The 24,457-nt window shown below is 47.6% G+C and overlaps 1 protein-coding gene across 8 annotated transcripts in view; it reads left to right on the top strand.

Moving 5' to 3' along the window:
* The window catches only part of Evi5 (ecotropic viral integration site 5), a 466,869-nt gene that overhangs the window by 424,312 nt on the left and 18,100 nt on the right, over nucleotides 1-24,457 (top strand). For 7 of the 8 annotated variants that reach the window (XM_076192393.1, XM_076192387.1, XM_076192388.1 and 4 more), the window contains 2 exons: nucleotides 18,142-18,244; nucleotides 21,398-21,556. In XM_076192393.1, coding sequence (XP_076048508.1) covers nucleotides 18,142-18,244; nucleotides 21,398-21,556 — 262 coding nt within the window. Of the gene's footprint in view, nucleotides 1-16,458; nucleotides 16,934-18,141; nucleotides 18,245-21,397; nucleotides 21,557-24,457 lie in introns of those variants that run through there. The other variant, XM_076192392.1, reaches the window with a different exon arrangement.

Raw genomic sequence — 24,457 nt, forward strand, 5'->3', positions numbered from 1 at the left:
GAGTTTAATAAAATCGCCTGGCGTCAGCCGGAATGAAACTAGAGGTGCCAAGTGCCACCCGGTAGAAGTGTTGATTCTTCAAGTAAAGTCGCCTTCTTCGTGAGTTCGCTGAGCTCCCCAGCAGAAGCTGCTGGAGACGTCTCCGGATGCGACCTACCGGCCTCCTGAAATTGTTCCGTGACTTTGTAATGACATGAATCTTATTGGAGTGGGGGGGGGGACTGGGGGACGAGAACGGAGTGTGGAGGGGAGTAGTGGGGAGTACGGGGGAGGGAGTCATATCGGTCGAAAACTTTTGGGAAAGGGAACAAAGGGGAGTTGACAGGTCAGTCCCCGAGTTCGGGAGTGAGGGTGTGCACTGGGTCAGTCGATGTCACAAGTGTCAAACACAGGGGTTGGGGGGTTATCGCCGTTAAGAAGTTTCCCCACCAAATTACACTTCGTGTGTCACAGACACTCTCTCTCTCTCTCTCTCTCTCTCTCTCTCTCTCTCTCTCACACACACACACACACACACACACACACACACACACACACACACACACACACACACACACACACACACACACACACACACACACACACAAACATTTTGTTTCTACATTGTACCGAGAGGATAAGAAAAAGAAAAGTCTTGAAAAGACGCGCTTGAGGCTTTTGTGTGAGTTCGGACCCGCAAGAGGAGCTCCCGATTTATGGAGTGAAAACAGTGGAGGAGGAGGAGGCGAAGGGGGAGTAGGAGGAGGGGAGGGAATGTTTGCGAGGGGGATACTCGTCGGATTGGGTGGTTGATTTAAAAGGCGACGGGTGAGGTGTTAAGATGTGTCGGTAAATTTCGCCAAAGCTGTCGGGCACTGACTCCTGTTCAGGGCGGCCAGGACTGCCTCGGGCTCTGCCTGTGTGGCTTGGCTTGGCTTGGCTTGGTATGTGCTAAGCTTGGCTTGGGATGGCTTCTTTTGACTTGGTTTGGTTTGGGATGGCTTGGCTTGTGTGGAGCTTGGCTTGGCTTGGGATGGCCTCGGTTGGCTTGGTTTGGCTTGGCTTGGCTTGTGTGCGGCTTGGCTTGGCTTGAGTAGGCTTGCTTCTTCGGCACGCCCTACGCCCATTCTATTTTCCTCCATCTCCGCCTTGTTCTCCGCCTTTCATTCCTTCTCCTCCTCACCCTCCCCATGTTCCTCCTCCTCTTTCTCAGTTTCTTTGCCCTCCATATCTTCCTCTTCCTCATCCTCTTCCTTATCATTTTCCTATTCTTCCTCGATATTATTTTGGTTCATTATGTCTATATATTGACACACATTTGATTCGTTTAACATTTCATTTATTTAGCTATTTTCTTAAAAAAAAAAAAAAATCTTATTGCCGGAGCCGAAGTGTAAATTTTGAAATGATCGGATGCAAAGTCGAGGCGCCAGGAGCCCAATATTTCCCTCCTTTTTATCTTCGCCAATTTTTTTTCCTGATTTATCTTCAAAGTTCGGAAGCCCGCGGAGAAAAGAAGACCAAAAAAATCATAATGGAAATATCAAGAGATCCACTCCGGGATTACGAGTGTGTATTTGCATTCGGGAATCTGGTGTTCTGGGGAATAGAACGGTATTCCCCAGAAGTCATAGAAATGCCCCCCCACGCCCCCCTCACACCCTCATCCTGGTGGGTCTGGGGTGGGGAGGCCGAGGACCTGAATAAAATCGCCTGGGGCACCATGAATGAAAATGGGAAAAGTTCCACCAGGAATGGAAGGGGTCGTGAGAAATTTAAGAATGGATCTTTGAATTCTGAATAAAAATAGCCTGACGTTAGCCAGAATAAAGTATGTAAGGTGCGCCACGGGACGGGGGAGTTTTTTTTTTTTTTTTTTACCAAGATAACCTGTTAATCCAGTGAGGCATTGGGAGCAGCTCGACCCTGGATAAAATCGACTGGACGTTGTAAGTGGACGTGCTTAAGTAAAGCATCCTAACGCTTAAGGAGGTTTTCGGAATACGGCCCCAGAGTGCCTGGAGGCGAGGCAGCCAATCAGCTGAGGTCCCTAGTCTGTCATTAGCGTATTTTTTTTTTTCCGCTAAGGGCGTAGTACTCCCTCACGTGCTCTCCCGCCCTCTTTCTCTCTCTCTCTCTTTCTCTCTCTCTCTTTCTCTCTCTCTCTCTCTCTCTCTCTCTCTATGTCTACATGATGACAAGGGTATGTCTTTATGTCAAGGGTGATATATATTAGATTGTATATAATCTAAACTTCTGGTTACAGCCGTAGTAGTTTAGTCACTCAAAAGGAGATCTTTAATCTGAAGATTTTTTTAAACAAGAACTCCGTGAAATTCTGCAGCCGCAGTCGCCATTTGACCCTCCACCCTTTCTAGACGGCGAGTATGTGTATGCCCCTGTAAGGGGGATGCGAGCCACCACGTTGAGGTACAAGGGCTGTGTCGTCCCCCGAGGGAATAGACTGGTCCTGGGGTGAGCCATTAAAGCTGAACCCGGACGTGAGAGTGTATCTGCGCCCCCGGGGGGCTTCGTCAGGAGCCCCCCCCCCCAGCCTCCTGCAAAAGGTTGGACATGAGGGGGCGTGGGTGGCGGGGGCTGCACGGGCACACACACACACACACACACACACACACACACACACACACACACACACACACACACACACACACACACACACACACACACACACACACACACACACACACACACACACACACACACACACACACACACACACACACACACACACACGTAAAGACAGAATAAGTAATAAGAAAAATTCGAGGAGGAACAGATAATTTAAGAATAAAATTTGATGATAAATTGGAGGCAAGGAAATGGTGTCTCACGAGCATAGTGGCTTCAGTCTTGTTTGTTACAAATGCGTAGATGCAGTTAACATCGACAGTGGTGGTGGGGGATATTCTCGGCAGTACAAACAAGACATCAGCTGAGGTGGTTGGGGGGATGGGGGGGTTAAGTGCTGAGACAACACTGATTACAGCCTCCCTTTGTTTATCCCCCCCATCAGCTCCCCACTTAGTAAGATACTCCCAAGTTTTCGTGATGGCATCCCCCCACAATTATCTTATCACCTCTGGTATCAGGACACGCTACTTAGCTACCTACCCGGACTCCATGTCCCTCCTCCACACTCTCATCTTCTCCCCCACCTCTTACTCCACCTCACCTATCCACTCCCCAAACTCCATTTATCCCCCCCATCTTCTGAAATTCCTTGACCACCCGATTTCTCCACTCATGCTTTCCTTCCCTTAGCTTCTCCCTTTCCTCCCCCTCCCCCCTTCACCCTCTCCCCACTTCCCCCAGCCTCACCACTTTCCCCCCTTTCCCCCCTCCCCCCCTCCCCCCATCCCCGTCAAACAAATGGCCCGTCGCCGGGACTAAGACCGGGTTTGATGCCGGAGACTGAAGACTAATGTGATGATGAAAATGGGATCAATGGTGGTGATAATGACGGTGATAGCATTGGTGTTTGTGCGTGCGTGTGTGTATGTGCGCGTGTGTGTGTGTGCGCGCGCGCGCGTGTGTGCGTGAGAAAGGGTCCCTATGGGCTACAGAGAGCTAAGGAGGGAAACACGACTTTGGTCATAAACGCATATTCACCACCAATACCACCACCGCTACTCACCACCAATACCACTACCACCACCACCACTACTACTCATCACCACTACCACCACCACTACTCACCACCAATACCACCACCACTACCACTACCAATACCACCAATACCACTACCACTACCACCACCGTCACCACTACCACCACCATCACCACTACCACCACCAATACCACTACAACAACTACCACTACCACCACCACCACTACCAGCATCACCACAACCCAAATCCCCGGTTGCTCACTAGTAGTGTATTCAGACAACACCTAGAAGCAATTAGTAAACTGAAGAAAATCGTGTAACGTCGGAAAAAAAAGTTAAAATACAAGAATTAGAATATCAAAGCACCCAACCTCCCTCCCTCCCTCCCTCTCCCTCTCCCTCTCCCTCTCTCTCTCTCTCTCCCTCTCCCTCTCCCTCTCCCTCTCTCTCTCTCTCTCTCTCTCTCTCTCTCTCTCTCTCTCTCTCTCTCTCTCTCTCTCTCTCTCTCTCTCTCTCTTTAGAACCCACGGAACCCCTCTTTAACAAAATAAAATCCCTTGTATTCAGCTAGAATGAAATATCTTAAGGAAACATTTTGGCTTGAGGGGGTTTAGTGGAAACAGGTCGGTGATATTGGCGCTCATGCGACGCCCTCCCCATCCTCCCCAGTGCCATGATGGAGGACGAGGAGGACTTGGAGAAGAGGAGGAGGAGGTGGACGAGGTCATGATTTAGGAGCCGGAGAGGCCGCGATGAGGGAGAAACGGGGGTGGGGGAGAAGTGATACGGAAGGGAGAGAGAGAGAGAGAGAGAGAGAGAGAGAGAGAGAGAGAGAGAGAGAGAGAGAGAGAGAGAGAGAGAGAGAGAGAGAAGGGGGGCGGGGGGATTAGGAAAGGGATTAGGGTGGAAGGAGGGACTATAAAGAGTAGATGGAGAGGAGGAATTAGGAGGCTGAAAGGGAAGGGGAGAGGAAGAGGGGAAGGAAAGCGCGATAGAGGGTAGCGGGAAGGGAATTAAGAGAGGGAAGGAGAGGAAGGAAGGGAATTGGGGAGGGGAAGAGGAAAAATGTGCATAGATGGGACGATAAGGGGAATTAAAGGAATACAGGGAAGAGGGGAAGAAGTACGGGAGAGGGGAGCGGGGAAGGGAAGAGGGGCAAAAGAGAGAGGGGAGTTGGAAAGGGGAACAGGAAGTATCTGTATCGATGAGGAGAAGAGAGGGGATCAAGTAGATGGGATGAAAGGGGAAAGGGAGAGGGGAACAAGAGAGAGGGGAGAGGGAAAGAAGAGAGTGGGGAGAGGGGAACAAAAAGAGGGTAGAGGCGAACAAGAAAGAGGGGATAGAGGAACAAGAAAGAGGGGATAGAGGAACAAGAAAGAGGGGATAGAGGAACAAGAGAAAGGGGAGAAGGGAACAAGAGAGAGGGGAGAGGCGAACAAGAAAGAGGGGATAGAGGAACAAGAGAAAGGGGAGAGGGGAACAAGAGGGAGAGGAAAGAGGAAGAAGAAAGAGGGGAGATGAGAAAAAGGGAAGGTGTGAGGTAGAAAATGTAGACTGAAATAATCCAATATTTTTTAAAAGATTCCCATAGGCGAATGTGAATCAAATCGCCTGGCGGCACCCATTTTAAAGGAAAAATACCGTCTGGGACGGAAGGGTGTGTGTGTGTGTGTGTGATTCACCATGGTCTTGGATCACGCGTTGGACTCGTGATCGTCAGCTATTTCCCTCACGGAAGAGAGCTCAGAGCTCATATATGGCCGATCTATGGGTAATGCTGTGACCTTACACGCACATACACCCCCAACTCCCCGCCTACGAGAATTGGAGTTATGACTCGCAGCGCAGCGATACTGAAATTATTTCAGCCCTGGGCGGGATTCGAACCCGGACCACCGTAGTGGCGGACGGGAAATCTAACCACTGCGCCATGAAGTCGTGTGTGTGTGTGTGTGTGTGTGTGTGTGTGTGTGTGCGTGTGTGTGTGTGAGCGCGCGCGCGCGCGCGCTATATCAACTTAAACCATCGCCGCCATGCCTGGAAACCATCACAGGATCTCCCCTGGCCGTGTCCCTGTCCTCGTGGGGCACCGCCCCTAATCTCTGCCCGGAATCACAGCACCCGGTGTTTGGTGCCACAACACCAGACGTCCTCCCCGGATGGCACCAGATAGTGCCACCCGTCACTGACCAGAAACGCCCGCTAGGCAAAAACATCTCCCCTCCCCCACCCGCCTACTTTTTGCCCCCTCCCCCTTTCTCCCCTCCCCATTCTCTCTTTCTCCATCTTCCTCTTATTCCTCCTTTCCCCCTCCCCCTTCTTCTTCTCCCTTTCTCCCCTCCTCACTCCTCACTCTTTCCCCCATCTTCCTCCTCTTCCCCCATCCCCCCTTTCAATCCTCCCCACTCTTCCCTCTTTCTCCCGCTCTCATCCCTATTTCCTCTATCCTCCCCCATCTCCCTTCTGACCTCCTTTCCCCCCCTTCCCTCCTTCCCGCTCTTGCCCCTTCACCTCCCCTGTTCTCCCTCCACCGAACGAAATTGCCCCCCTTTTCGTTTCTCGTCCCCCCACTGTCCCCCTCCCTCAGCGTTCACTCCCCCACCCTGTTCCCCCCCACGCCTTCTCTCTTCGTCTTCTCTTTCAAAAAGTCTCCCCCAGTCTCCTCCCTTTCCCCCTTCCCCCCTCTCCCCCCTCGGCGAGGCTGACTGGCTGTCACTCATGTGGTTGGTTTTCGTGATTGGAAGAGACCGACGAGGTTCCCATCACCCCAGTGGGCGATGGGCGAGTAGGTGATTGGGTGGGTGGGTGGGTGATTGGTGATGGGGGATAACTGAGTGGGTGACTCATCACTGACTCATGCACTGCCTCAAGCTTTCGTCCTTCTTCGCCCTCTACTGCTCAACCCCCAACCCTTAATTCCCCCCTTTCTCCCCCCACCCATCCCTTCGCGGTTTAGGGGGAAGGGGTAGCAGAGTGTTTAGCGGAATTGACTGTTGTCCAGGGGGTCGGTGGTTCGAATCCTCAGTATCGCTTCTTCGTGAGTTCGATTCCTTCTTGCAACTTCACGTCCCTCCTCCTCCCCCCAAAATGGATTCTGAAAGACTCTGTGAGTAAAGTGATTTATTCAAAAGAGATTGTACTTAACTTCCTCCCTCCGCCGTGCCCTTACAGAAAAAAATCGAATCTCATAGAAAACGGAGATCGGGGCCACAGAAAACGGGTAGAGGGGGTCGATACGTTGACCCGAAGGAGGTCCTTCGCCAGGAGAGGAAGCTGATCGTGATTCCCATTCGTCCAAAGGGCAGAAGATCGCTGACGTCTTCGTCTGCGTGAGAGGAACATTGCTCCGGGAACGACTTGAGGAGACCGATCCGACTGGGAAGCGACGGAGGAACCCTTTGTAGCCCCAAGAGGGGCCTTCAAGGCCGAGGGCGAGCGCCCAGTGTCTGGAGGAGGAGGAGGAGGAGGAAGAAGAGGAGAAAGAGGTATAGGAGGAGGAGCTACCCGAGGTGGAGGAAGAGGAGGTACCGGAGGTGGAGAAGGTGAAGATACCGAATGGGGAGGAGGAAGATGAAATAAGAAGGAGGTACCGGAGGAGGAGGTCGGGGAAGAAGAGGAGGTATAGAAGGAGGAGGTACCGGAGGAGGAAGTGGAGGAAGATGAAGAAGGATTGAAGAAGGAGGTTCCGGAGGAGGAGGAGAAAGATGAAAAAGAGGTACCGGCGGAGGAGGAGAAGGAGAAGGAAGTATCGGGAGAAGAGGGAACTTCAACCTGCCAACAGGTTCTCAACCTCCCTCCCTCCCCCCTCCCCCCTTCACCGTCGTCGAGATTCTTCAGCTTCGAGAGTATCCCTCGCCTTCGGAGGATCTCCACACACACACACACTCACACTCACACACACTCACACTCACACACGCACTAGTGAAGACCCAAGATGGAGTTCGATATTCAGGGGCGAGTTCGGGAGATCGAGGGAAGGAGAACCTCGATCTCGGATTCCAGACGAAGTAGATTCGGAAACGCTTCTATACAGTTTCGGATCGTATTCTTAATCCTCCCTAAGACCCTTGGAGAGCGAAAGGGGGGGAGGGAAGGGGGTTGCTTAAAGCTGAATGAAGTCGTTGCGAGTTGGCCAGGATTAAGTCTTTAAAGTGTCATAGGGAGGGATGGCAGTGGTAGTCTCGTATTTTTTTAAATTTTATTTTTATTTTTATTTTTATTTTGATTACGTCTTTTTCTTTTTCTTCTTCCTCTTCACCCTCTTATACCTCCTCTCCCTTTTCCTCTTCCTCTTCTCCCTCTCCTTTTTCTTCTTTTTCCTCACCCTCTTATGCTTCCTCTTCCTTTTCCTCTTCTTCTCCCTCTCCTTCTTCTACCTTTTCTTCTACCTCTTCTTCAGCATCTTCCTCTACAAATACTTAAAAGGAACAGGTTGATAAGTGAATATATTCGTTTTGTTGAATTTATACACACACACACACACACACACACACACACACACACACACACACACACACACACACATATATATAAAGACAGACAAATATGGAAGTGAGGTGGCAAAATGAAACGTTAAGGCTAGAGTATGGAGCTTTATTCAGAACCAGATGTTTCGACCTCTTGGGCCTTCCTCAGAGTCCACTGAGGAAGGCTCAAGAGGTTGAAATGTCTGGTTTTGAATAAAGCTCCATACTCTAGCCTTAACGTTTCATTTTGTCACCTCACCTCCATATTTATATATATATATATATATATATTTATGTATATGTATGTATATATATATATATATATATATATATATGTATGTATATATATGTATATGTATGTATATATATATATGTATGTATATATATGTATATGTATGTATATATATATATGTATGTATATATATGTATATGTATGTATATATATGTATATGTATGTATATATATGTATATGTATGTATATATAATGTATATATATGTATATATATATATGTATGTATATATATATATATGTATGTATATATATGTATGTATATATATGTATATATGTATATATATGTATATGTATGTATATATATGTATATATTTGTATATATATGTATATATATATTTGTGTGTATATATATATATATATATATATATACATATTGGAAATTGGTATGTTATAACACATTTGTAAATGTTCACTATAAACCCACTATCGGAGAAATAATAACGGAAGTACAGGGAAACTGTATATTTCGACTACTGTCTGTAGTCCTCTTCTCCGATAGTGGGTTTATAGTGAACATATATACATATATATATATATATATATATATATATATATATATGTGTGTGTGTGTGTGTGTGTGTGTGTGTGTGTGTGTGTGTGTGTGTAGAGAAATTCTCGTATTTCCTTTCTCTGGTCGAGCGCCTCCTAAGATTTGGTCTGTGAGGGAGGAGGAGGAAGAGGAATGGTCGACGTAGAAGAGCGAATGTAGAGCCTGCAGCGCGGGCGGACCCCGGATTGCTCTTCGGCGAATAGGAGGAGGAAGGGTGGGTGGGTCGGGGCAGGAGGAGGGGGAGAGAGAGGAAGAGAAGGAGGTGGAAGAGGAGGAGAAGGAAGGAGAGGAGGAAGAGGGCGACGATGAGAAGGAGGTGGAAGGGAAAGAGAGTTTGGTAGAGGAGGAGGAGGTGGTGGAAGAGGAGGAGGAAGAGAAGGAAGGAGAGGAGGAAGAGGAGGATGTGGAAGAAAAAGAGGGTTTGGGAGAGGAGGAGGAAGGAGTGGAGGAAAAGGACGAGAAGGTGGAAGAGGAAGAAAAGAGGGAAATGGGAAGGAAGGAGAGGAGGAGGAGAAGGAGGTGGAAGAGAAAGACGACTTGGAGGAGGAAGAGGAGTTAGGAATGGATGAAAAAGGAGGAGTAGAAGAGGGGAGAGGAGGAGAAAGAGGACGAGAAGGAGGTGGAAGAGAATGGAGAATGAAGGAGAGTGGGAAGGAGACGAGAAGGGAAGAGGAAGAGAGGAAGGGAGAGGAGAAAGAGGACGAGTAGAGGGGAGAGGAAAGAGAGGAGGAAGAGGAAACGGGGGAAGAAGGGTAGAAGAGGAAGAGAAGAGTGGAATAGGAGACGGAGGAGGGAGGGAGGAGGAGAAGAAGGAGAAGGGAGGTGTTAAAAAACGGGCTGGATTGAAAGGGTGAAGTATATATTGTAAGAATGGATTAACATGGGCTACCTGCGGCCGTGATGGAGAGGAAGGAAGGGGACGGGGAAGGGCCACTTGTCTCCTGAGGTATAGAGGGATCTGCGGGGGGGGGGGTCGCCACGGAATTGAATAAAATAGCCACGTGGCGGCAGCTGGGACGAAACGAAGAGGACCACCCGGTGCGGAAGGGGTAACGAGATGGGTTATAGCCCCTTTGCCACCGTAGGGGCGCTGCTGAAGTGAAGGAAATTGCCTGGCAGCGGTTTGAACAAGGATGACTCGGTAGGAAAGGGGTTATAAGGGCCGGATGGAGAGGATCTTGAGAATCGACTGATGGAGTGGGAAGATGGAAGGAAGGAGGGAGGTGGGGGAGGGGGAGAGAGAGGCGGGGGAGGGGGAGGGAGGCGGGGGGGAAGGTCCAAAGGAAGCAAAAAAAATTTTCCTTCATGTCTCTGAGGGCTGGACTGAATATAATGTAAATATGATGGAGAGATATATTTGATAAAGAAGCCAAGAAAGCTTTTACGTCGCTCGGGGAAGACCAACATCGAGACCAGCGAGTAAGAAGAAGAGTGAGAGAGCGAAAGGAGAGAACATTAGGGAAGAGAGAGAGAGAGAGAGGGAAGAACAGGAGAAAGATGGAGAAATAAGTGGAGAGAGGGGGTTGGGTTGGAAAAGATATGAGAAAGAATTGAAAGAGAGAGAAAGAGAGTTGAGGTCAAATGAAGATAAAGAATGGGGAGAGAGGAAGGAGAATTGAAGAAAAAACGAAGACAGAAAAAGAGACGAAGGGCAGGAAAGGATAATTATGGAGGAGAATGAGAAGTGAGGAGAGGAAGAGTGTTGGGTGGGGAGTTGGGGAGATGGAGTTTCAGTTCCCCCCCTTCTCCCCCCTCCCCCCGCCCTTGTTATTTAGCAAGGGCGAGGGGCGGGGTGGGGGTGGGGGCTTGGCCCTGGTCGGTCGGTCGGAGTGCCCCCACAAGAAGCCCCGAATTTGTGGATCGTCTTGGCTCGGGACCTCGCGTCAGAGGCGGATGACAAGATGGCGGATGGCAAGATGGCGGATGACAAGATGGCTGACGTGTCGAAGAGACTGGGGTGTGTTGGTCGACGACCTTCCAGGAAGACCCCAGAACTGGGGTATTATTTGACGATATTCCAGAACGATCTTGGAAAGGTCTTCCAGTGCGAAGAGAGAGTAGAAGAGGGGAATATGATGAAGGAGCAATCCAGTAGGCCACCCTTGTTATAAATCATTGTATAAATACACACAGGAGACCTTTTGGTCCATAACGAGCTCGGACGCATAAAAAATGCATACTAAAACAAAAGAAATAAACACAACAAGAAGCGGGCAAGCCGACACGCAAATAACTCGTAGAATAAGCTGGTGTAGTATATTGCTTGAGATGTTTATCTAAATAGATTTTAAAACTGTACTAAATTCCATGTCAAATGTGGGGTGAAGGGAGGGGGAAAGGTTGGGGGGAGGGTACAGGGAGTGGGGGAGAGGGACGGGGGTGGGGGAAAGGGACGGGGGTGATGGGGAGTTTATTTTAGTGATGCAGGGGACCTGTACCTTTCGAGATTGTAAGATTCATTGTTGATAAACAACATCGGAAGGCGTTTGGTGCAAGAATAACCCTTATGCACTGATATCCGAGGGATCGAATTCGCTCGTCACATAAGTGCCACAGTATGTACAAACAATAGTAGCGGAAACGGAAGTCTCTCTCTCTCTCTCTCTCTCTCTCTCTCTCTCTCTCTCTCTCTCTCTCTCTCTCTCTCTCTCTCTCTCTCTCTCTATCTCTCTCTTGTCCGCGGTGGATTTTGCATGTCATTATCAAAATACTGTCGCTGTCACTCAGAGCACAGTACATCTTATTTTATCGAAATATTGTGGGAATACCAAACTAAGTTGAATAAGATCGTGCGGCGTTTGCCAGTACTAAGTTGTTAAAGTACCACATTTGTTACAACAGACATTACAAGGTTAGCGGGACTGGATTTTCTTTATATTTTTTCCTGATGTCTTAGCCAAGCGGATTAATGCATAGAATGTTAAAAACAATTGAGACGAGCTGAAGAAATATTAGAAAAATATGATGTGGCCCTATTTAGTTGTCTATTCGTTTGTTTGTGTTTATTTATGTGTGAGTTCTGCAATCGAAAAAGAAAAATCTTAAAAGTCTCTCCACTTTGGTAGAAAATGTCCTTGGGATCGATGTGACATCACGTCGCCCCGATGACGTCAGAGGAAAAGGTGGGAGGGAGCGGTGGGGCCCTTGTTCTGGAATACTCCCCCTCCCAATCCTCCCCCCCCCTCCTCCTCCCTACTTCGTGCTTCGGGATTCCCGCCACGGATCGGGAGCATTTGGTTGCAAGAGACGTTTGTTGTGGTCCCGTCAGGTGTTGTTATACCAGATGCGTCCTCAGTTTCGTAACAGCTGTTGATTTGATTTCTCCGCATGTTCCTGGGTGGGCATTGGCTGCATACGCTCCTTGTCCTTGGGGCGTGCCTCGGCATCCCATCTCGCTTTGCGGAGGTTTTGTAGGACAAAGGGTCTCCTATTGTGCATTGCAATACTGCCCCAAAACCCACCAGGGTCGAAGGCCGAGGAACCGCATGGCGCCTGTTGGGGCCTCCCTGGGTTCTGTTCCATTCTGAGAACGTACCTGTAGGAGACCTCGCCGAAGAGCGTAATGAATACATATAGACCCAACTCCTGAAGGTGGCCTTGACGATCAGACCCATCCCCCTCATGAGACCTTCATCAATCCGTTGGGTTCGATTCTCACTTTCAGCCGACCCGCTGCCCCCCAGGAATCCGGCAACGGTCAGAAGGGTTGGCCCATAGCTCACTCAGAGAAGAGATTTTGTATTGTCTGAGTTGGGTACGGCCCCCGAGGGCTGGCACCTGGTGCCTGGGACAAGAGACGACCTTTCTGAGCAGCTTAAGGAGAACTTGTTCATTTAGAACAGGTGTTCACATCGTGCGACCCTGTCGTGAACCTCACACGCCACGACCGCGGCCCCGCCAGTCTCCCGCACCAAGGCGGTGTACAGAAATGTAGTTCGTATTGCCATCTGTTTCTTATTGTGCGCGTGTTAAGAAATACACTTTTAAGATCATGATAAGAAAAAAATAATGGGATTCGTGGATGCCAATAATATATCTGAACCACGTATTAAAGATCTGGACTATTTGAAGGAACGATGACACCCCCTCCCCCCTCACAAAGAGAAATTCTTTGAGAACACACACACACACACACACACACACACACACACACACACACACACACACACACACACACACACACACACACACACACACACACACACACACACACACACACACACACACACACACACACACACACACACACACACACACACACACACACACACACACACACACACGTCTAAGGGGTCGCGGACTCAGGACTATTAATCGCTGGCTTAGAATGTATAGTAGGTAGTGCCTGCTTAGAATACCTTGGAAGATGGTGTTGCATGGAGGATCTAGGAGGCCGTGCATGCTTGTCAAGTCCTCCACATCATCTTGGGCTCTGGTGAGGTGTTGCATAGTCGCTGTTGGCGGTGACCTTGGGGCGGCGGATAGGAGGATGGTGATGATGGTGCTGTTGCTCTGTATGTGTATGTGTGTGTGCGTGCGTGCGTGTGTGTGTGTGTGTATTTACAGTAGGAAAATAAAAATTGCAAATATTCCCTCGGTTCTTAACCCCGTGGGGCTACGTGTGGTATTCAAACCTATCGGCTCCCCCGTGAGGGCACGGTCGGCCTGCTCCAGGGCACCCCACCGAGCACGCCGTCGCCGTGCGCTGCCTTGCGGGTTGAGAAGTGTTCCTGCCCTGGGTGGTCGTGGCAGGCGCAGGGGCTCGTGGCCATCATCAAAGAGTTTGTTGCTGAGCGTATAGGTGTGTAACCCCCTCTCCCCCATGATGGAGGAGGGAGGGGTGGCCAGACACGGGCTTGTTGTGTTTTCTATTGAGGACGAGCGGCTAAGATAGGAAGGAACGTGGAGGAGGAGGAGGAAAAGGAGAAAAAACAGGAAGTGCAAAGGAAGAAGATAGAGGAAGAGGAGAAGAAGGAAAATGAGAGAAAAAGGAAATGCAAGGGAAAAGGATAGAGGAAGAGGAGGAGGAGCAGCCAAGATACGAAGGAACGTGGGGAAAGAGGAAGAGGAGGAGGAAGAGAAGGAAGTACAGGGGAAGAAGATAGAAGGGGAGGAGGAGGAGGAGCAGCAGCAGCAGCAGCAGCAGCAGCCAAGATAAGAAGGAACGTAGGAAAGGAGGAAGAGGAGGAAAAAAGTGTAGGGGAAGAAGGTAAAGGAGGAGGAGGAGGAATCAGGTTAAAATGAGATCATGATGGTGAGGAAGAGGAGGAGGAGAAGAAGAAACCAGTTCACGTGAAGATCGTGCCGTTCACGATCGTTCCTGTGAAGGGTGCGCAACACGTTCCTTCCTCTTCACGGAACGTCCGGAGAAGCTGGAATTCTTGTGCCCGGTCACCGTATTAACGGTTAACCGGACGAGAGAAGGTTAACCGAGAAACTTAACCTCTTAACTCGTCACTGTGGCGCACTTTTTGTATTCTATTCTGGCTAACGATACACTTTTTACAAAGGATTACAAAGGCGGAGCATGCCGACAGGAGACCTATTGGTCCATAACTAAGTTGGATGCGAAAAAGATATATATGCAATAATAAATAAATATTATAATATAAATAATAATAAATAAAATAAGTAAATGCAATTGTATAGTTAAGTGATAAAAACAGGTAAATAGTAAATAATCATCTGGTGGGAACATCCGCTTAAGAGGTTATCATATTGGGCTATTTTTCCTCCGACTGTTGGAGCAGATTTGCAGAACGCAGCTTTCGGAAAGGAATCCGATATGCTGGAGAAAAGTAATTTACCTCCAGCATATCATGTCAATTGTCGAGAAAACAGTATAGTTTGCCACAGTTATTATACGTCGGAAAAATTGCTGGAGGTTGGCGGTAGGCTACCGGCGATGAGTCGGAGGTTGGAGGAAAAATAGCCCAGTGTGATAACCGTCTCAGTGTGAATGGACCCCTTCGATGGCAAGTGGTGGTGAGGTGCTCACGCCAGGAGGCGCTGAGTAGCTGCGGCCGAAGCCGTCACCTTTGCCCTGTGAGCTTTGGGGAGTTGGAGAGGAGTGCGGGGAAGGGGAGGGGAGGGGAGGGGGAGTTACCATGAATGAAAAGATGCTTCCCCCCGTCTCTCTCTCTCTCTCTCTCTCTCTCTCTCTCTCTCTCTCTCTCTCTCTCTCTCTCTCTCTCTCTCTCTCCCCCTCTCCCTCCCTCTCTCTCGTCCTACTGATTTATTTTCTATTGTATTCAGCTGCAGATGACTTGCGTTTCTGTCCTCTTGGTCAATTATAGCACCGAGGAATAGAAATTGAATTTGATTAGCATACTTTTCTGAGTGGAGATCAGTTCCTAATCATGAAATAATGCTTCATGGCTCTGGTCTGTAGGGGCACTGATATCACTTCAATGTTGATTACGTATAACCTATGACGTCAGTACTCAAGATTTTTTTCTAAGTGTATTTTTTATATAAATTTACAGTTTTCAAAAGAGAATATTTTCTCTTTATTCATATTTTCTTATCTTCAGGCCTGTACAGTTATTATTCGAAAAATGTAAAAAAAAAAAAAAAAAAAAAAATATTGACAGTTGGTACCAACGTGATATTGAATGCGAATCTTAAGTTCCGTTGCCATGGAAACCAAACAACCAACCAAAACAAACAAACAATGACGTACCTCGCGTATCTGCCTATACTTGAATACCGTCAGCCTTGGCTCCTGCCGCAGAAAGAGGAAGAGGAGGAGGAGGAGGAGGAGGAGTCTTCCTTCTTCAGGCTACGGTAGGACACCAGGGGCGCCTCCCGAGGGCAAGTCCTCAAACTGACGAAGTAGTCAGCGAAGTCGCTCCTTCTTCAGGAGAAGACTCTGGGGTCAAGAGGAGACTCATGAGGAACGTAAGTGAAGAACAACGAACGTGTAAAGAACGTGATGCAAGAACGACGAACGTGTGAGTGAACGTGAGGGGAGATGTGCGCGGGGCACTGGGCCTACAGTGATTCTTTGCAGGGTACAGTGTCTTGAGATTCTGTGCCGTGGCACCGAAGAGAGTGCCACTCCAGTCAGTGCCAGTGCCTCGACTGGGCTTCTATCGGGCGATATCATCGACTTCTTGGCTCTTCGGAACAGGATTTTAGTCACCTCCTTCCCCCCAATTCCTCCTTCCCCTCCACCCTCCTTCTCCCTCCCCTCCACCTTCCTTCCTCCCTCCTCCATCCTCTCTGCCCCTGGGCTTCCTCGCACATATCCTGTGTTACGTTTATATTCTCTGTACGCATTTTCACATCCGCGCGCGTGCGCGCGCACGCACACACACACACACACACACACACACACACACACACACACACACACACACACACACACACACACACACACACACACACACACACACACACACACACACACACACACACACACACACACACACACACACACTGTCTCTCTCTCTCTCTCTCTCTCTCTCTCTCTCTCTCTCTCTCTCTCTCTCTCTCTCTCTCTCTCTCTCTCTCTCTCTCTCTCTCTCTTTCCCTCCCCAAAACAACTATCCCCTCCCTGTTCCTCCCCCCTGTGTTGAACCAAGACCCTCCACAGTGTCGCCCTCGCCTCCCCGCTCGTCGTCGTCGCCTCCGCCTGCGCCTTCAGGAGGCGCGATGGAGAGCGACGACGAGGACGCCTTCGGCCTCGGGGGCGGCTACGCCTCGCGCCGGCCCCCGAACCGCCGGGCCGTGTCCTTGTCCTGCCCAGCTGCAAATTGCCATATCATCGGATGCTGCCTCGAGGAGGAGGACCTGGTCGAGGACGGGGCCGAGGACAAGAACGCCGGATGTGGCCCTCGACGGTCCATCAGCCTCGTCTCCCGGTCCAGTCTGGATGCCATTGGCGCCCATGGCAACAACAACAATAACAACAACAACAATAACGACGGCAATCTTCTTGCTGTTCCCGGCAACAATCGCATGAACACGCGAAGAAAAAGTATGATCGACGAGTTTCTGCAGTGGGGGAAAAGCTGGTGGGTTTCTCATTCTGTGTGTGTATATGTGTGTTTGTGTGTGTGTGCGTGCGTGCGTGTATGCATGTGTCTGTATGTGTGTGCCTCTGTGTGTGTGTATGTGTGTGTACATGTGTGTGTGTGCGTGTATGTGTGTGTGCGTGCGTGTGTGTGTGTGTGTGTGTGTGTGTGTGTGTGTGTGTGTGTGTGTGTGTCTTCATCTACTTGCAATGTACGGGACTTAATCCAGGCTCGTGTTGCCTTGCCCCCATATCTACTTTCGTGTGTGTGTGTGTGTGTGTGTGTGTGTGTGTGTGTGTGTGTGTGTGTGTGTGTGTGTGTGTGTGTACACGTACAGATATATGTATGTCGCTTGAACGTGTGCGTGTTGGACGTGTGCCCTCGTATTTGCCTGTCGGGGGTTGACGATCCTCCTTGATAAGCAGATGTATCATTTCTCTTCGACGGGGGAGGACCTGCCTAGCATGAGTGCCACTTGAGATTAAGTAGGACGTCATCTTAGAGGGCCATCGGGAGAAGTGGAGGACGAGCACAATGCTGACGTCTCCCTTTTTTCATGTTGATATATATATATATTTTTATTTGAGTGATATTATTCACAACTCCCCGTGACGTCAAAAGAAGTGTATTTTCAACCCGTCCCAGTTCCCGTCCTTTTCTCTGTCCCTGGGGGCTTTCTGATAGCCGGGGATCCTCATGTTACTTAACGGGGTCCCCTCCTTCAACCGCAGGGCACTCCTCCAGAATTGAGGAACTGCTCGTTCTCCAGTGCCTCCGAGGGAGATTATACCAATTCATTGTGTTAATGTACACTGGGTGTGTTTCATCATCATCATTATTATTATTATTATTATTATTATTATTATTATATTCTAATGGCATCTTCCTCTCTAACATCTCTCTCTTTCCTTTTCTTTCTTTCTCTTTCAGCACCGACTATTATTGTAACACCATTTTATCAATATTTTAATCATTTTAAGACGGTGACTCATTTTCAGTGGATTAATATAAAATACGTCACTGTAATTATTAATCCCGCTCCCCCCTTCCACCACCCCCAAAAAAAATCTTAATCTGTAATTTAAACATTCTTTAGCATCAGTTATAAAAAAAAAAATTCCCCAAATTCATGCCGCTCCCAACGTTCCACACTCTTAGTGACCGTTATTGACCGTTAGTGACCGTTGTCTTTGTCTTCTCCCCCACAGGCTGATCGAGACTGACGTCAAGTCGCTCAACTCTCTGTCGACGCAGTCTGCTGGATCAGCTGCTGGCACAGGACACTCCAGAAAATCCTCAGACACCTCGCAGGTGAGTAGAATCGTTCCCGGGTTCCAACACCAGTAAATTTTATTAATTTACCCGTATTCGTTTATTTGTTTGTTTTTGATTATAATATTTTTTTTGTTCCTTTGTTTCTATTGGAATCGTTCTCGAGATCAACACCAGCAAATACTATTTATTTATTTGTTCTTTTGTTTATATTGGCGGTTAATTGATCGTTTCTTTTACTAAATGGATAGTGCGACCATCTTCAGGGTTTGGTGGATTGTGAGGTGAATGGGTGGATAGTGGAAGAGGGGAAGGAGGATTGTGACAGGGGAGGGTAGATGGGTACAAACATTTGGCGAAGTGAGTCATTTTACAGTGCCACAGTGTCAGTGTGTCATGGTGTCAGAGTGCCAGGGTGTCAGAGCACTAGCGTGTCGGAGTGTCAGGGTGCCAGAGTGGCATGGTATCAGTGACACTGTGCTAAAGTGCCAGTGTCAGGGTGCCAGCGTGCCATGGTGTCAGAGTACCATGGCAAAATACCAGGGCGCCGATGTCCCATTGTGCCTAAGTACCAGGGTGCCAATGTACCATTGTGCCAGAGTGTCAGAGTGCCAACGTGCCATGGTGTCGGAGTACCATGCCAAAGTACCAGGGTGACAATGTGTCATTGTGCCAAAGTACCAGGGGTGCCAATGTACCATTGTGCCAAAGTGCCAGAGTGTCAGGATGTCAGAGTGCCATCCAGAGGTCGAGGGTGACAAATCTGGAGAGAGAGAGAGAGAGAGAGAGAGAGAGAGAGAGAGAGAGAGAGAGAGAGAGAGCACGTGTGGTCAAGAGAAATCGCAAGGTGCCAGCCAGCCAGCGGACGCGTCGGGAAGCGGCGACCTCTAGCGACACAGATCAGACTCGAAGGTCAGAGAAAGTCTCGAGTCCGTCTAGATCTAGCAGACTCGGATTCGACTAGAATACCCGGGTCGTTCTAGAACAGTGATGAATAAAATCGCTTGGCGGCAGACGGAATAGAAAAGGGAAAGGGCCACCCGGCACGGAAGGGGTTAATCAATGAGAGTGAGTGAGACACTTTCGAGATTAAACTTAAAGAAGCTCAGGTTCTTTGGTGGGCGGGGTTGGGGGGTACGGCCCCGGCGGCTGTGGAGGTGGGGGGGAACCTCAAGCGCCCCCTTGGGAGGATACCTTCGACTTTGACTTCGTAATTTCATTTCTGTGCAAGAGTGCAGAGCCGGGGGGGAGGGGCGATGATAAAGACGAGGGGGAGGATAGAGGCAAAGGAAAATAGAGACAAAGAAGGGGGGAGTTTAAGCAGAGGTGGGGGGATGGGGGGTTCCTTCAGGTTAATAGAATCTTTTGGCGGTAGTCATGGAAGTTGTACAGCGCAGCGATAGAAATAATTGGCAGAGAATTTAAATTTGCGAAGTAGTTTAACCTTTTCGCTACATAGAAGGTTTAACTTGAACCCCTTTTAGGCTTCAGAAGGGGATTTATCTCCGGTGAATAGAATCGCATGGCGACAGCCAGAATAAAGCTTATAAGGAGATTTTGATGGTTTGTTACATCAAGACTTCTCTTACTAACAGGGGTTTACCGCAACTGAATAAAATATACAAGTAGGTTTTGGTAGTTAAAAGGTTGAAGCATATGATGCCCTTCCTCCCGCCTGTAGCTTAGTCGAGCATAACAGTCCAGTGCTGAGTACGCAGCATCATTCGAAGGTATACGGAAGAAGATAGCATTAACTAAAATATAATTCATGCTAGCCGCAATGCCTAGAGAGGTGTTTTTATTGAAAACTTGAACTTGTAAACAACGCATAGAAAATGTTAAATGGAAAGAAGAACTTGTAAACAACGCATAGAAAATGTGAAATGGAAAGATCACATAGAAAATGTGAAATGGAAAATATGAATCAGACAGTGAAAATACAAAGTAAAAGGAAGACAAAGTCCTCCAGAGGTGGATGCTTTTGACAAATTGAAGTTTGAACAACGCATAGAAAATGTGAAATTAGGAACATAGAAAACGTGAAACAAATAAAGTGAAAATATAAGAAAGTAAAATGAGGATCAGATGCAAAGCCTATGTAGGGGGTGAGGAAAAGGTACATAAGAACATAAGAATGAAGCAGACTGCAAGAGACCATAAGGCCTACACTAGGCAGTTTCATGTACCCTAGGTTTGCAATAAGCCTACAGAAACGAATGAATGAATGAATGGGGACAAGCAAGAGAACTTCGAGATTTTGTTTATTTGTTTTTTTTTATTTTTACGTATTTATTAGTTTTATTTATTGATTTATTCATTTTATGTATTTACCCATTGTATTTATTTTTTATACTTTATTTTGTCATTTGTTTTTTATTTATTAGTTTTAGTTTGTTTATTTAAAAATCGTTTTATGTTTTTCTCTATCGTATTAATTTTGTTTATGTATTTTATTTCTCATTATCATTATTATTATTTTTCTTTACTCCTGATAACGTAGGTAGTGAAAAGTAGGTTGCATGTGCTCAGGTGTGGGAGGCTGTCTGGCACCTGAAAGTCGAGCGTAGGTGTTGGGTCAAGGGTTCTCGGAGTGAGGTCAAACACCTCAGCTGCCATTTTATCAACCAGTGCAGGACCACCGGCCTAACCACATGGAGAACGATACAGCCTATATTTATGTGAAATGTTATCATGCAGTAATGTACATACCGTACAATGTCATGTTGTATTGTACCGTACCATAAATACCAAATGGACATACAATACTATATCTTACCACATAAACATACCATACCATACTGTACCATATAGGCCTACTATACCATACCATACTATACCATATGGACATGATATACAATATACAGTAAATATACCATACTATACTGTACCATATGGGGCTACTATACCATATGGACATAACATACAATACCATATAGACATACCATACCATATGGACATACCATACAATACCATATAGACACTATACTCTACAGACATACCATACCATACTATACCATACAATAATGACACCCAAACAACCCTGTACCTCCATGATCCGTACCAGTATCTGGTATGCTTTGGTCATTATCCACGTATGGTATTGGTACCTCTCCCACCAAGCAATCATCCACACGGTCACCCAAAGCACCCGGTACCCGATACCTGGTACTACAAGTCTCTTTCTCTCGACAGATCTCGGTAGCTTCTGGAGGATCTGGTGGATCTTCTGGAGGGGGGTCGACTGGCGGATCGTCTCAGCTCCAAGACCCCGAGGAGGACCTATGGGGCCTGTGGGGCCGCATGGTCAACGAATGGGAGACCTGGAGCAAGAAGAGGACCCAACAGCTCAAGGTAAGGGCGAGGGGGAGGAGGAGGAAGTAGAGGAGGAGGAGGAAGAAGAGGAGGTGGAGGAGGAGAAAGGAGGACAAGGTGGGAGAAAACGAGGAGGACAAGGAGGAGGAGGAGGAAGGAGTAGGGGGAGGAGGTGGATTAGGGGGAGGAAGAGGACGACGAGGAGGACCACTAGGAGGAGGAAGAGGAGAAGGTGGACAAGGAGGGGCTGTGATTCGACTTGGATCATGTGCTGGACTCGTAATCTTCGACTGTCGTGGTTCCGATCACTGTAGTCAGTTTTGTTCAGATGTGTATGTGAGAGAAAGAGGGAGAGAGAGAGAGAGTAGTTTGGCGTCACTTAATCGTGATATAATTTTGTCACGCGACATAAATGTCACTTTCAAATTGCCCGGCGACTTGACGTCTCTCTTGTTCCAAGTGCGAATTGGAATTGGTGGGAGAAGAGGAGACGGAGGGAGGCGGTGGGGAGGGGAAGAGCAGGAATTGCACAATTAGTACGGTGTGCAAGTTGTCGTAATTGTAGCTAATTACTGCAACTCGACAGCGGCGGCAGAGGCAGCAAGCATCAGGCCGCTTCCAGCCTGTCAGAGTGGGAGTAGGGGGAGGGGGCGGGAGGCAGGAAATGCTTAAACATAAGAATCTTACACGAAGTTAGCGCAGAAATGATAATCATGATTATGATATGATAATAATAGTAATAATAATAATAGTAATGATAATAGTAATGATGATAAACTATATACCAAATGGTATAAGAGAGCAAAAGACACGCACCCACTCCCACCCATTCCACTCCCATCCCCACCCTTTCCTCCCTCTCATCTTAGCTCCTTGTGGATCAAGGGTCATCCCTGTCTCCCGCCCACTGTCCTGGGTCAAACGCAATGCAGCAAGACACGGTACGTCCACAGCAAGGTCGCTTCACTTAATCGGCGACCTCCCCCTCCCCTCCCCTCTTCGTCTCCTCATGCAGAAAATCGAGAAAGCGGGGAGAAATGCCTACGAGCTGCGTCAAAATTTCAGGGCATGGTATAATAATAATAATAATAATAATGAAATAGAAATAGGGATGCCCTCAGCTGAATAAAATCGCCAAGCGGCACTTAGAATAAACAGTTCGTATCATCATAACGAAAAAATAAGTCCAAAATAGGTCCAACCGTTTCATTCTATTATTTTGAGAGATTGAACATTATTAAAATTCTATTTCCAACTTCCACTTTTAAACGTTCCCCCCAAACGATTCTATAATCCAATAAAATGAAAAATAATAGACAGGATTGATATGCCGAAAAAAAACGAAAAATGTCGACATTTTGAAATATCCACCTCTCTTCATATTTTAGATTCTACAGAGAATCAAGGTTGAGCTACCTCCCCTATAAGGTGGATTAAGGTCTTCGATGTACTTGTCATCAAAATGGCTCCCCACTTCTCCCCCCACCTTTGAAATAAGACCCCCAGCCCCCCACGGCATCTTGCCACAGCATTGAAAAGAAGTGGACGTCTGTTTACACTCGGCAAGGCTTGATCGTCTGTTCCCTAGAGAAAGCACGTTCACATGTCAAAACTGTCAGCAACTCTGGATTAATTTTGACACGTTTAGCCATAATTTTTTTTTTTTTTTTTTTTTTTTTTTTTTTTTTTTTTACAATATCAACCTAATGTATGCATATGTGTGTGTGTATATATATATATATATATATATATATATATATATATATATATATATATATATATATATATATATATATATATACTCTGTGTTTCACCATCGTCAAAGATTACGTGTTGGACTCGTGATCTGTAGCTATTATCCTCTCGGATGAGAGCTCAGAGTATACAGACACATCCTCAACTCCTTGCTCGCGAGAGTTGGTGTGCCGGCTGGCCGTGCAGCAATGCTGAAATTGTTTCAGCCATGGACAGGAATCGAATCCAGTTCGCTGGATTTCCGATTGCAAAGGATACCTCAGCGTCATCAAGCTGTGTATGTAAATGCGTGCATGTGTGTTTTATCATTTTATCTATGGAGCATTCCAAATGAAAGGGCCAATCATTCAGCGGCTGCATCCAGGAAAAAATAAATAAAGAGTGGTGGGGGTCACAGATAAACTCCTTCGAGACTTTACACTCACAATAAGGAGTCTGTACCTGTTTTTGCACCAAGACACCAACACCCCTAACCATCACCATCCTCTGGACGTTCCTTCCGCTCAGTCTTTAATCTCAGTGTTAATTTTCCGTCCGTGTGTGTGTGTGTGTGTGTGATTCACCATGGTCTTGGACCACGTGTTGGACTCGTGATCGACAGCTATTTCCCTCCCGGAAGAGAGCTCAGAGCTTACATATGACCGATCTATGGCTAATGCTGTGACCTTACACGCACACACACACCCAACTTCACGCACACACACACCCAACTCCACGCACACACACACCCAACTCCACGCCCACGACTCGCAGCGCAGCGATACTGAAATTATTTCAGTGTCTGTGCCTATTACACACCCGTGAAAGATGTGTGTGATTTTTTCCTCCAAAATGCGATGCATCCACACGTATGCATAACTGTTTTCTTAGGCTTAAATAGTTCTTTATGCCCTAAAATGAATTTTGACATGTTCAGTATACAAAAACCTTACTCCGCGTGTGGACATGGTTTCATATCCTGCTTTATGCTTTCCATCAAGCGTGCTCGAACGATAGAAAAAAAATACAAGTCAGAACGTGCTGGGACGCGGGAATAACAAGCCGTCTCCGACATGTCCAGCAAACCTGGACAGTCTTGACGTTATTTGTTGCTCATAGATTAAGGAAAATGTAGGTAATATTATTTTCCACGACGCAGAAACCTCTTGCCACTACAAGAAGTGAAGAGTGAGCGTAAGACGCAGT

The sequence above is a fragment of the Oratosquilla oratoria genome, chromosome 11, assembly GCF_046742065.1.
Source record: "Oratosquilla oratoria isolate Oo_2021 chromosome 11, ASM4674206v1, whole genome shotgun sequence".
In the NCBI taxonomy this organism is placed as follows: domain Eukaryota; kingdom Metazoa; phylum Arthropoda; class Malacostraca; order Stomatopoda; family Squillidae; genus Oratosquilla; species Oratosquilla oratoria.